Source organism: Hipposideros armiger, unplaced genomic scaffold (assembly GCF_001890085.2).
Source record: "Hipposideros armiger isolate ML-2016 unplaced genomic scaffold, ASM189008v1 scaffold_1884, whole genome shotgun sequence".
NCBI classification, from domain to species: Eukaryota; Metazoa; Chordata; class Mammalia; order Chiroptera; family Hipposideridae; genus Hipposideros; species Hipposideros armiger.
Genome location: NW_017733234.1, coordinates 60388 through 74744, shown reverse-complemented (window position 1 = coordinate 74744; position 14357 = coordinate 60388). Strand labels below are relative to the sequence as shown.

General features: G+C 38.3%; 1 protein-coding gene across 2 annotated transcripts in view; it reads left to right on the top strand.

The window, feature by feature from the left end:
* The first annotated feature begins 1869 nt into the window (after positions 1-1869).
* The window catches only part of LYPLA1 (lysophospholipase 1), a 30998-nt gene continuing 18510 nt past the window's right edge, over positions 1870-14357 (top strand). Inside the window, exons 1-4 of one of the 2 annotated variants that reach the window (XM_019634758.1) lie at positions 1870-2073; positions 2905-2936; positions 11582-11647; positions 13059-13106. In XM_019634758.1, the coding sequence (XP_019490303.1) occupies positions 2005-2073; positions 2905-2936; positions 11582-11647; positions 13059-13106 (215 nt within the window). In that variant the 5' untranslated portion in view covers positions 1870-2004. The remainder of the gene's footprint in view (positions 2074-2904; positions 2937-11581; positions 11648-13058; positions 13107-14357) is intronic. The other variant, XR_002122975.1, reaches the window with a different exon arrangement.

Here is a 14357-nt window from a genome sequence, read left to right as displayed (position 1 = left end):
TAATTTGTAACATGTTGTATTCATAGTAAGAGCTAAAGATAGTATTATTTTCTCTATTAACATCATAACTGTCAACTGAAGGGTGTCATCCCCAATTCAACACCCATAGGGGTCCCCAATTTGAGGTGCTGATTAGAGAGAAAACTTTATTTAGTGTAAAGAGCTCAATTGTGAAACAGCACAGCTGTGGAACAGCTTGGCTTCAGAACAGCTCAATTATGATCTAGGTTGGTGTGGAACAGCATGGCTGTGAGCTCGATAGTGATACAGCTATGATACAGCATGGCTGTGAGGCAGCCCCGGTGCTATAGCTCTGGTGTTAAAGTTCTGGTGAGACAGCTCCACCCTGGTGTTGCAGCTTAGCTGATATTGCAGCTCTAGCCATAAGAAGTCTTTGGCAGAAGCTGAAAATGCACCTCACCAAGACAGAGGTCAAGCTGGCTTCCATAGGGAAAAGGTCCTTCTCGAGGCCCCCTGATTGGTCCATTTTTATGCAGATAAGGACTCCACATCCTCACTATTTGGTCCAAAAAGCACTTGTCCACATTGGTCAGAATGGAGCTGCTGACTAGTCAGTGAAATGCAATTGAGGATATTGCTGCCCAGCTACGATTGGATGGGTCAAGTCTAGTGGTTGAAATACAATTCCAGGAACTCCTTTGTTAAGGGTTCGCTCATCCAGTAGGAACACAGTGCATGGAGGCAGTTCAGCCTGGGAGGCAAGCAGTTTAGCACTGGCTTCTTCCTGAAGCCTGGCTTGGGTGAGAGGCCCCTGTTTAGCAATGGCTGCTAGACTCTATAAATTTGAGCCCAGTTAGCCACCAGGAGCCCTTCTCAACGGCTACGTTCATTCTCAGGATCAACACCACCAAATACTTAGCCTGAGGTATACACTTGTACTTGAAATGTGAGTCACATTATCGTTTTCAATAAAGCAGCAGCAATTTAACATTTTTGAGCATCCACAAAATTCTTAGCACTTAAATTCAAGGCAAAAATGATAAAAAACAAAACTACAGTATGAAATAAGACCCCCCCCCCAATGCTTTGGCATTATGGTTATCATGTGAATTAAAGTGGAGTAGTTTTTTAGTCATGTTCACCGGCTTCCTTCCCTGTCTCATACTGTACTCTATATAACGATTGTGTGTATGTGTATATATATCTCCTTTAAGTTTCTCGAGTGAATTGTAAACTTCTGAAGGTCAGAGCGATTTGGCTCCAGGTGTTTCCATCTCTTGTTCTGCTCCGCCCCCCCCCCCAAATCCTCCCCTGTATTTGATAAACACTGAGCCCCCCCGGGCAGAAAACGGACATCTAGTTTCATGCTTAATCAGCACTATGTCAATATCCACCAATCAATAAGTTGTGGATTCTCGGTGACAATGTTTTCCTTACCGGCTGAAGTTTAAAAGAAGAGATCAGTCCGATCCAAAAACTACACATTGGTGTAACTCCAAATGGAAACAGCAAAAGTTATACTGGCCTCTCCCAGTCCAGTCCTTCCAGACTTTAACAAATGAGTACACCCTGGTTTTGGAAATCAAAGGAGTATCTGCGGGTGGGTATGACTGGATTTGGGGCTCATTCTTTTCACTACAGTGTCCCAACACTGGAAGACAAAACCAGGTTTCAGCGACCCCGCTACCGACCTGGGCTTGCGAGCGCCTTCCCCAGGCTGGCCTGGACGCCCGGCGGGAAGAAGCGCCGCCCGGCTACCCGCACCGACCACGCAGCGGCCATGGGGAAGAGAAGGTCAGCTCCGGCAGCGGGTCCGTCCCAGCCAATCCGGCGGACAGCGAAGGCAGACATTGTGACGTGCCGAGAGAGGAGAGCGGCGCAGGAGGGGCGCGACTGCCGGCCCCGGAGACGCGGGCGCGCACGCGCCGGGGCGCGCGCCCAGGGGGCGGGCCGGGAATCGCGGCCGCTCGCCAGTCTTTGGGCCGCGGCCCGGCGCCTGTGCTTCCTTTCGCCTCCTACGCGTTCTGTCGGTCGAGCCGGTGTATGTGCGGCAATAACATGTCTGCCCCGCTTCCTGCCATCGTGCCCGCCGCCCGGAAGGCCACCGCTGCGGTGAGTTGCAGAGGCCGAGGCGAGGAGGGGTCGGAGGGGTGTGCTCGGCCCGCCGCTGACCGCTGCCCCTCGCGTGGGGTGGGCATCGCAGGCGTGTTGGCGACCGGCGGTTGGGCACTCTCCGCCCTGCTTGGCTTGGCTTGGGTTGCGGTTGGGGTGGCCCGCGCTGTATGGGGAGAGTGCAGGGGTTGCTGCCGGTGCCTGAGGACCAATCCCACCCCAGCCGAGCCCAAGTCTTCTGCATTGCGGATCGAGGTCGGCCCGCGGGCCCCCGGACCCCGAGCTGCCCTCTAACTCGAGGTGGCTTTATAGCATGTTTCTGTCTTGTTTGTAGATGCGGGACGTCTTAAGTCCGCAAGAAAATGACTTTATTTTCTTATCTTGCACTCTTGTCCTAAATTAAAGACGTTTGGAGATTTAGTGTCTCATAAAGTTAGAAGTGATTTTTTAAAAGGAAACTGTGTATAAGGATCTTAAACTTCTTTTTACCCCCGGAAGTTCCTTTTTGTGATGGAATATTTTGCAATATGTATCTATGAGACTTTCATGGTTTGATTTGAAAGACAACTTTTTTCTTAGAATGTGATCATTACCACTTAAGAATGGCGAAGTGGGACCTTTTTAAGTGTTGATACTCCACTTCAATTAGCGTAGGACCTACCAGGAGAGAAGTATTATTGCCATTTACGAGAAGTCCGTAGAGAATAGTTAACTTGCTTGAAGGCAATGTTCTGTAATTCTGGCATCCACCTTCACCAAAGCTACAGTGTGTAACAATTCTCTGTGGGTTTATTTAGGCATTGCTTATTAATTTTTCCTCTTCTCTTCCAGGTGATTTTTCTTCATGGATTGGGAGATACAGGGTAGGTACCATATTAGTAACAGTAGTGAAATGAGGTCATGCAACTCTACTTATGCAATCAAAGGTTTAATATTTAAGAACTCTAGGACTGTATTAAATAAGACTGCTAGTAGTATTCTTACAGCCCAGTAATAAGATACAATCTTTTCTTTTTTGAAAACCCCTAGAATTTGCCCCCTCATCTTGAATTTGTCATTTTCAACTCCTGTTTCTGGAACATATTAAAATTGCAAACTTCTTGAGTTGCTGGGGGTATTGGATAGCAGAGATGGGTGGAATGTTTGGAGAGGCTGTGCAATTGAGAGCTTTCCAGAAGAGTTAAAATTTCAGGGCAAGTTTAGAAGAACTGGTTGATTTTGATAAGAGAAACAATAGCAATTCTAAGTGAGAGCTTAGATGTTCCCTTAAAAGAAAAAAATCAGTTGAAGGGGCAGGGAGGCAGTTCAAAAGATTTATTTGGAGGCTTATCAAACAAATTTTGTTGGGCTAACTTTAGATATATGATTTATCTTTCACTCAGGCTTTTTCTATATTGAGAGGTTTTTGTTTCTAATTTAAATCAGTGATTATCTGTTTGAAACGTAGATAAAATTGTTGTTACAAAACAGTTGTTACAAAATTACAGAATTGGAGGAAAACTAAAGATTAATTTTGATAAAGTAGCCAAAAAACTATTAAATCTAATTTACAAGGAGGTATTGGATTAGAATAATTTTTTCTTTTCTGTTTTCTTTTAGATTAATTTTTAAAGGTGATTCCTAATATTCTTTTATGCCTAATAAATAGAGATCCATGACATACTTTGTATGGAGTTACAGAAAACGTTGTAGGAATTTTTTCTGGCAATCAGGTAGTACTGTGAAAATGACAGGTTTATTTTACTATTTATTTTACTAAACGGGTGTAGAGAGGCTCTGTTTTATAATCAAACCGTTTCTGATGCTGAGAAACAGGAACTTCCTACCCTGTAACTTTCCCATTAAAGAGAGTTTATAGGCCTGAAGAATGAGTCCCAAGAGAATAAAAAGTGTAGGAAGGTTCTCTGTGGACCCCAATTTAGCCAGATTGCATAGACTGAAGTTAAGAGTGAAAATGATGATGAAAATGAACACTGTCAGATTAAAAATAACCCAGGCATCCATGACATCTTGACTGAGAATTAAGTTTGTTTTAAAAGTAAAGGTCTCCAATTCTGAAAGTACTTTGTGAGATAACACTGAAGAAAAACTGACTCTAGTTTGGTTCCACAAATACATGGTGAAATTCAGAATGAACCATATAACAAGTGGCAATTTAATGTTTAAGATAATTTTGGAGAACTAAAAAAGTACATTTGTCAGCTTAACTTGGAGGATGTGGGAATTAAGCAGTTTTGTCCGACAGTGGGACAAAGGTGTAATTGCCACCATCATGAAGGTATTTTAAGACTGACAAATGGAGTAGGCAACTCCATAGATTATAACAGAATTTATTATAGGGTAATAGACTTTGGGGAAGATTAAGTCTGAGTCTGAACAGAAAAGACAACTCAGCAGCACAGATTATTCTCTGCTAACAGACCCTGTTACAGTACTTTTTTTATAGCTGATGACTGACAGGACAAAGGGACAAAGAATACAGTAACCCCAGGCGCCATACCTCATCTCCTGGTGGTCTTGTGATAGAAGGTTATTCATAGTCAATACTATCACCATTTTGATATTTATCTCGGTTGTCATGCCATTATGGCTGTTACTAACAAAAATATTTATGGCTGCCTTTTAAGGAACACAGATAATCATGAACTAAAAAGGTTTGATATGCTTCCTAAGGACAGTGAAGTTGGTCAAAATTCACAGCATGAAAAAAATCTGGGACAGAGATACAGATGGTATTGCTTACATCTACGTCTATACAAGTTGTTATAAAAATGGGCAGCTTTTGCCCTTTTTTGTTAAGATTCGTTTTTACAGAACCAGCCAAGGTGTGCTGTCTAGAAACTTAGGTCTTGCAGTCTGTCTTTTAGATTCCTCATGAAAAAAGTATTTGGTGGCCAAATAAGATTGGGAGACCCTTTATAACTCCACATTTTTTCAATTCTAATGTCGTTTTCCCCACATTTTTTTTATGTTTCTGTTTTTGAGATTGGTACTCATCTTACTGCATGTGTTTATTGTGATGGTGATCTTTTTTTGATAAAAACTTTTTTTCAGTGGTGCCTCTTGATAATCTCTTAGTGTCTAGGAAATAGGATAAAGCATATTCTCCTCCTGAAGATATACAACCAGTGCACTAGCATCTTTAAAGCTCTGAGAAGTTATGCAGTAAAGAAACACATCTGACAACCAAGTGTTCCTATAAACTGTGAAGCTAGTATTCAAAGAAATACATTTTAGACCACACTGTATTGCATGTGATCACAGTTTTCCTTGCAAAATAAAAATAGCTTTTTTTATGATTATGAAAATGTTAACATTTGTATTGTAAAAAAATTCAAAATGCAAATATACTTGAGAAGAGAAATGTAAATCAGTTGAAAGCGTACAAACCAGAGATACATATTTATTGTTGATATCATTTAAAAAAATGTTTTATTTTGAAATGTTTTCAAGTTTGTAGAATAGTTGCAAGAATAATACAAATATTTCAGTACCTTCTACGTAGATTTACTAATCTCTGTGAAATGTTGCTATGTTTGCAGAACCCTTTGAGAATAAATTGCAGATGTGATTCTTTAATTCTAAACACTTTAGCATGTTTCCTAAGAGCAAGGAGAGCCTCTTATATAGCCCCAAAATAGTTAATCAAACTCAGGAAATTTAGCACTTATTTAATGTTAGTATCTAATATACTACATATTCACACTTTGTCAGTTTTCCCAGTAATGTCCTGTATAGTAATCCCCTCTCCTCACTGAAATCCAATTCATCATGTTGCATTTAACTCTTTAGTCTCTTAATCTGGAACTATTCCACAGCTCTTTGTCTTTCATGACACTGACATTTTGCAGAGATCAGGCTAGTCCCTCGATTTGGGTTTGTTTGACATTTCCTCGTGATTAGATTTAGTTTGTGCATTTTTGGTATCACTTCCATATAGGTGATATGTCCGATTTTTTGCATCAGATCAAGAGACAAGTGATGTTGTTTCTCCCATTATTGATGTTAACTTGGATTGTTTGATTAAGCTGATATCTTCCAGGTTTCTCTACTGCAGTTATTTCCCCTTTGTATTTAAAAAGCAAATTGTAGGGAGATACTTTGAGACTATGCAAACTGTACACCAGACTTTCACCTGATATTTTTATAGCATCCATTGATGATTCTTGGCTTAAATCAATTGGTACTAATTCTGTCACTCGTTGTATGTTTGTTAGCTTGCCGCTCCCCATTTATTTAGGGTGGATTCATAGATTTATGTAATGGATTATATTTCATCATTGTTATTATGTTTTACATTTTTAAACTTTTTTATTTTAAAATAACTTCAAATTTATATGAAAGTTACAGAAATAATATTTAGAATTCCTTATACCCTTCACTCAGATTACCCAATTATTAACATTTTGGAAACATTTGAGAATAAGTTGCAGATACTGCCTCATTACTCCATAATACTTCAGTATATTTTGTAAGTACAAGGACACTCCCACATAACCACAGTATGACCATCAATCAAAAAGTTAACATTGATCTAACACTACCATCAAATTCACCAACCCCATTCACATTTCCTTGGTTTGACCCAATAATGTCCTCTATGAGTCCAGGACCCCCATCCAATTATCGTGTCTCCTTCAGTCTGGAACAGTCTTGCCTTGTCTTTCATGACCTTGACACTTTTCCAGAATACCGGCCAATCACTTTGTAGACTATCCCTCATTTTGGGTTTATGCATTTTCTCCTCTGACTTAAGCCTTTTTGGCAGGAACACCATAGGAAGTGTTGCTGTACTTGTCTCATTGCATCATATCAGACACACATTGTGGTGATTTTTGTACCTTTACTTGTGATGTTAGATTTTATCAGCTGGTTGAGATAGTGTCTACCAGGTTTCTTCACAGTGAAGTTAATAAGTATATGGTACTTAAAAAATATTTTGTTGCAGATACGTTGATATTTATGAAAATAGGTGTTTCTCACCAGTGGATTTAGCATCCATTCATGAGTCTGTCTGAATCTGTTATTGAGATAGTTGCCAAATAATGATTTTTAAAATTTTTCTTCATTCTAAATTTATTTGACGTCTGTTGTGGGGTAGAGCTTTCTCCCTTATTATGTATGAAATTTTAAATCAGTAAAGACCTTTGGATTCCTGTTTTACTCTGTTGTTAAATCTATCGTTATTTATTTTGATTACTTAAATTGTTTTATATTTGGCCAGTGGGAGCACCTTCAAGCTGGCGGCTATGTCTTTGGAACATGCCTCATCATTCCTTAAGCACTTCCTTGCTTTCTGTTGCAACAGGATCTTTTCCAGGATCATCTTATATTCTTCCTGCTTCAGCCCTGGACTCAGCCATTTTTTCAAGCGCCCTGGTTCTTTTTACTGGAAATTTTATTTAGGAACCAAGATCTGAGTGCTATGTGTGCTCATTGCTGGAGTTGTTACTTCTTGACCCGTTCCAGTGCATAGAGCTACAAGTATATCTATCTACATACATACATATGTATATGAGTACACACATCTGTATTAGTTTTGATATTTAAGAAATTTTCAGTTTACACTGATTCAACCAATTCCAACCCAAAACTACAGTGTTTATTCTATCCTTCCGCTTTCCATATTTGTAATTTCATGAGAAACTTAGCTTCTATTCTGGCAGTTCAGACCAATAGTGCAGCTTGGGACGTGCCCTTCTCCAGGTGCCTCAACCTACAGCCCTGATTCATTCATGGGAACACACATTCTCCAATCCCCCACAGCTGACTGTGACACCTGAAAGCTCTGTTCCAAATAAGGAAAAATGGGAGAGAAAAAAGGCCAGATGGAAAAGTTGGCCTTTTTTATTTAAACCCTTCCCCTCCATATATTCTAGGAGTTCGTGTTCTGTATTACCAGTCTATGAGATTTTTCTAGGATGAGGAGACTGTAAAAGCTTAGAAAAAAAAGTTTGAAAGACAGTAGTTAAGTGGATAAGGCCTTACTGAGAGGTCAAACAATGGATTGAAAATAATATTGAATTGGCATCATGGATATATTAATATTTTGTGACCTATCATTTGCAAGTCTTTCTGTTAATATAACCAAGAACGAAAAGAATAATAGAGTGTGATTTAGAGATCATTTAGTTACAAGGAATAGGAAGCCATTCAACCAGTTTAAGCAAAAAATGGAATTTATGGAAGGCTATGAGGTGTGATCAAACAATGCGGTGAATATTTAAATAAAAAAATGTATTGCAGTAAAAGACACATTACCATTAATTCCCCTCAAAATACGCCCCCTTGCTTCGAACATACTTATCCCATTGTTCTTGCCACTTTCTGAAGCAGTTCTGAAAGTCCTGTCTTGTGAGTGTCTTTAGTTGCACTGTTGTGGCTGCCTCGATGTCCTGAATCATTTTGACTTTGGAGAAGAGCCAGAAGTCGCACGGTGCCAGATTCAGTGAATAAGGTGGATGAGGACACACCATAATGTTTTTTTGACATAATTGCCGTATACCGGAAGCAGAGTGTGACACGGAGCTCTGTCATGATGGAGGCTGATTTACGGAAACACACCTCTCAACCATAGCTCACACTTGACTGACGGCACCGAACATGTTGAAACTTGTCACACACTGTTACTAAAGTTCGACACACCACTTCCCGTATTGAAGATCCCTGCCTTTCCTCTGGATGGCACTCGGCAGCAGCATTCATCATATTTTGTGATCATAACCGAAAGGTTCTGTGTTGCACCTCACTTCTGGTATGGCAATTTCTGTCAAATAAAGACATGATGGTGTGTCCTCATCGACCTTATTCACTGAATCTGGCACCATGCAACTTCTGGCTCTTCCACAAAGTCAAAATGATGATAAAAGGTAAATGTTCTTAATTGATTCAGGACATTGAGGCAGCCATGACAGCACAACTAAAGACGTGCACAACTAAAGACACTCACAAAAGAGGACTTCCAGAACTGATTCAGAAAGTGGCAAGAACGATGGGATAATGTGTTTGAAGAGAGAGGGAGTATTTTGATGGGATTAATGGCAATGTGTCTTACTGTAATAAATTTTATTTAATTTAAACATTCACTATAGTTTGTGATCACACCTCTATCCACAGAAATTGCATCAACTCCATAGATCAATTTGGGGACTACTGCTATCTTAATATTATCTTCCAGTCCGTGAACATGGCATGTCCATTTATATAGACCTTTAATTGCTTTGAACGTGTTTTGTAGTTTTCACAGTAAAATCTTATTTTGGGTTGTTGGAAAAGTCACGATGCATGTTTGCAACAGATGGCACTAGTTCATCTTTGGAAGTACTAGAGTCATTCACATCTATGTTACTACTATGTCATTTGACAGCTGATAGTTCTAGCTTCATTCTAAAAAAAAAATTGAGCCATTTGGTTGAGTTTTGGAGATTTTACAAGTTGAAGATGGGAGACCAAACTCTGCATTTTTGCCATATTTTACTGTTTTACTTCCATAAAGAGAAGAACGCGTGTCAAGTTTGTGAAAAGTTGCATAAAGTTTATGGTGACAGTGCTCTACAAGAACATCAGTGCCAATGATGGTTCACGAAATTCCGAGCTGATGATTTTGATCTCAACGACGCTCCTCGGCCAGGAGGCCCACCGAGGTTGATGATGACAAAATAAAGGCATTGATTGAGTCATACCCACGTTACATTACATGAGAAATTGCAGAAACATTGAACATCCATCATTCAAGTGTTCGCGACCACCTGAAGAAGCTGGGATACGTAAAGAAGCTTGGTATTTGGGCTCCACATGAACTCAAGTTCATTTGAAGGCGCGTATAAACATCTGCAATATGCTCATTAAATGTGAGGAAAATGATCCTTTTTTGAAGCAACTGATAACTGGTGATGAGAAGTGGATTGTTTACAACAATGTGGTGCGCAAACGGTCTTGGTCCTGACATGATGATTTGCCGCAAACGACATAGAAAACAGACATTCATCAGAGGAAGGTTATGCTTTCAGTGTGATTGGATTCTAAAGGTGTTGTGTTTTTCGAGCTACCAAGGAACCAAACAATCAATTTGAATGTGTACTGTCGGCAATTGGACAATTCGAACGAATCCATTATCCAGAAACATCCAGAGCTCGTTAATTGTAAAGGAATTGTGTTCCATTGCAACAATGCGAGACCACACACAAGTTTGATCACCCTTCAAAAATTATTGGAGCTTGGATGGGATGTGTTGCCACACCCACCATACTCACCTGAACTTGTGCCGTCAGACTTCCACTTGTTTCGCTCTCTTCAAAACTCCTTGCGTGGTATAATGTTCAATTCAGATGAGGCTGTAAATCAGCACCTTGTTCAGTTTTTCGCAAATAAAGACAGGTCCTTCTATGAACAAGGAATTATGAAGCTCACTGAAAAATGGCAAAAGGTTATCGAACAAAACGGCAATATAGCATTGATTGATCTTTGTTCTTTATATAAATAAATGACCTTTGAAAAACATAGACAAAATACGTCATGACTTTTCCGACACCCAATATATACATACATACATACATACATACAAGACACACACATGAACGCATATAAACACAAATACACATGTGTGCACACATATATAAGTCCTAGAATATTTTAGCCTGGTTCACAGTGTTATATAAATGTTAATATTAATACTGTTATTAACTTTTCTGTATGTCCTTAACACTTTGGGGGAGGGTAGATTAAAATAGAAAAATAGCTACCAGAAAAGCATTTAACATTTATTTTCAGACTATTTTACATAAATAGTCTACTTTTACTTAATCTTTTAATAGAGATAACTTGTAGAAAGTATCAGGTATAATGTCAAGTGTAAAGCAGGAAACTGTATGTATGTGTAGTATGATCTCAGTAAAAATCGGTTTTTCTTAAAGTGATATGCATGGAAAAAAATGGAAGGAAATACATCAAAAGATTAACTGCTTATTTCTGGCTAGAAGGATTATGATGATTTACATTTTTAGTTTTTTTCATATTCTATTTTAAATATATACATAACAAAGGAAAGAATGCTAGTTTAAGTAATTTTTTAATAGTGTAGTAAGTATGTAGAGATATCAGACAACTGATTTACTATACTCCTCTGAGGCTTTTTTCTTTGTATAAAATATGCATTATATTATCTGTCTTCCCTACTTTGTTAGGTGCATTGTCGTGAGGTTATAAAGAGATAAAAAAAATCTATATTATATGAATTATAATACCCTGTGGAAATATATGAAAGAAAACACTTCTTTTTAGAAATCATGAGAAATCATCTTTATACATAGGTAAAACTTAAATAATAGTCTTTGGTTTCTTTGTAGGTTGATGCTGGTGTTTTAGTTAATAGCTTTGATGGCCCACACTTTTAAGATATTTTAAGGAGTTAACTTTATCCTCACAAACTTCTTAAAGTACTATTCTGTTACTAATTTACTGGGAATTGAAACAGTACCTAATGGCATTGTTCAAATGATTTCTCTACCAGGCATGGATGGGCAGAAGCCTTTGCAGGTATCAGAAGTTCACATATCAAATATATCTGCCCGCATGCGTAAGTATTTTTAATCTTTAGGCTTGTGATTCAGAATTGGGAGAGGAACAATTGTGATAGATTTAGTTTTCCAGAAAAGCATTAGAATAAAATTAATTTTTATCTTTTATTCTTATATTCTGTTTAAAAATAAAGATTAGTAAATTCTTTAAAACTATAATAGTACCTTGGTTACATTGATTTTTTTTTCTTTGTTGAGAAATTTAAAATAGTGTTCTCTTAGAGATTAGTGAACTCACAACCAGAACAATTCTTTTGGCAATACAAACATCTGTTAAGTTCTGAGGATATCCATGAGATGTCTGTGAAGGGGATTTACCTGTCAGGTTTGGGAGAAATCTTTACTATGTTGAAAACATTCCTACATTTTATCAGTTAGAGGCAATATTTTGTACTGTGGAAAGAACACAGACTTTGGAGTGTGATAGATTTGGTTTAGAATTCTGAAAGAGTTTGTGGATGTCAAAAAAAACAAACTAGTAGGTTTTGAGCAAACTCAGAAAATCAATAAGTCAGGCAAGTTTTAAGTCAAAAGGTTGCTGAGAAGCAGTAGCCACGGAGAAGGCAAATGGTAGGTGGGGACTAGTAGGTTAGTAATGCATCCTTGGAAGTGGTGGTAGCAGTAGAGTGATAAATGTGAAAGAGGGAATGCAAAGAGGAAAACAGAGGCCTTATCATTCTGGGATTTCTGCTCAATTTTTACTGGCCCCAGAATTGAATTTGGTCTAAGGCTATTTCCCAACCTCAGGGAATTTATGTTCTCGAGGAGATTTTGTAACCTCTAAGGTAGACTTGTTTCATTGAGTTAGGAGAATAGTGGGGAGATGTGGTTACAGTGTATTTACTTTTCCTTCCTTTTGTACCTACCTAGCTACATTCAGGTGGTCCAGCAAATTTTTCATCACAGACTTGAATTGGGTGTAATGGATACTTAGGCAAAACTTATAAGAGGTCTCTTAAATAAGCATGTATATAGCTAAGAACTAGAAAATAAACAAAAATGTAATCTGAGTTTGTGGGAAGAATTGATGTTACAGTACCTGTGCAATAAATTGCTCATATCCTTAGCCCTTTAGCCAAGATTCTCATATTTTATACATTTCCACTGTCTTGATTACTGGTTTTCCTTGTCATGTCTGGTTTGAAAGTATTAAGTAAGGGTGAAGAGAAAGGAAAATGTTTTTTTATTTGCCAAACTTAGCTCTTCCCAGCTGCTGCTCTGTCTTCAGAACACATTTGGAGGGTACGGGGGACAGAATTGTACAGGTGTGGACGCAGTGAAACAACTCATGTTAAAATTGTAGAATACAGTTTTGTGTAAGCCTTAAGTAATTACCTATCTTTGATGAAATTTATAAGGTTTTATGCTTTGTTATATTCTTATTTTGCTGTTTTTTTCTTTCCCACGTAGACCAGTTATGCCAGTAACATTAAATATGAATATGGCTATGCCTTCTTGGTAAGTAAGAATTTACTTATTCAATAAGAACTTTGTATTTATACTTAGCTTTTAAAAGCAGAAGTGCTTTTTCATATAGCAGTTTTTAATTAGCTATTTTAAGTTGCAAAGTTAAATTAGTCACTTTAAATTTAACCTTTATTTAAGTTTTTATATTTTAGATTCAGGGGTGAATTTACGGAGTAAACAGGTAGAGAAACAGGAGAGTAGGTGAATAGAAATACTGCAGAAAATACCTCCTACTGCTTGATAAACCTTTGTTGATTTCGGTAACCAAACATTTGAATGATCCTATGTGTGAATCACTCTGGTTAAGCCATGGCATCTTTACCCTTCCAACTTTTTCCTTTCTGGAGAGCTGGTGAATTTTTAAGAAAACCATTTCATCTTGAGCCCTTTCAAGATATTTTCACATTCCCTCTATGCTTATAGTCAGGAAGCAGAGTCAGGTCTTTGTTCCTCTGAGCCACTTCCCAACTGTGAGTTTTTTCCTGCTGCTTTCTGAGAAGCCTGCAATCAGATCTTTTCAAAAATGATAACTTTGATATCTGATTTTTTTCCTTTTCACTCTGTTTTCTGCCACCATTTTATCTTTTGGGTGACTACAGGATCCTATGTAAATGGCCCATTCACAACCTTGACTGGCTTGTTACTTCCTTGGCCCTTCTCTTCCCCAGTGACATTTTCTTCTCTCACCTTTAGTTAACAGTCATTGGGCATTGTCATCTGCAACTGTCCCATCTTTGAAGACACTTAATTCAAAGCTGATATCAAGCATAATTGTTCATCCTTTGAGTTTGCTTCCGTTTCCACACTATTTGTTTCTTAGACCTCTTTAGGACTTCCAGTCTACTGTCTTGTCTGTCTTCTCTACTTCTTCCCACCCATCACTAAACCACCCCTGCACTTTTTTTTTTTTTACCTACTTTAGAGTCCTTGGCAACTGTTACATGTTTCTGCCTATCTTGGCCTTTAGTTGTTTAATCTTTTTCCTCTCTAGCAAAATTGCCATCCAGAATTTCTACCTAATGTTGCTAGAGACCATAATGATAGCGTATAACCTGATTAAGAAGTAGAAAGGCGTAATCTGTGATGTAATCTAGAGATTATCATGTTAAATGAAATGAGTCAGACAGAAAAAGTCGAGAACCATATGATTTCACTGATGCATGGTATATAAACCTGAAAATAACAAAGGGACAAGAAAAATAAATGAAGAAACAAAAACTCATAGACACAGACAATAGTTTA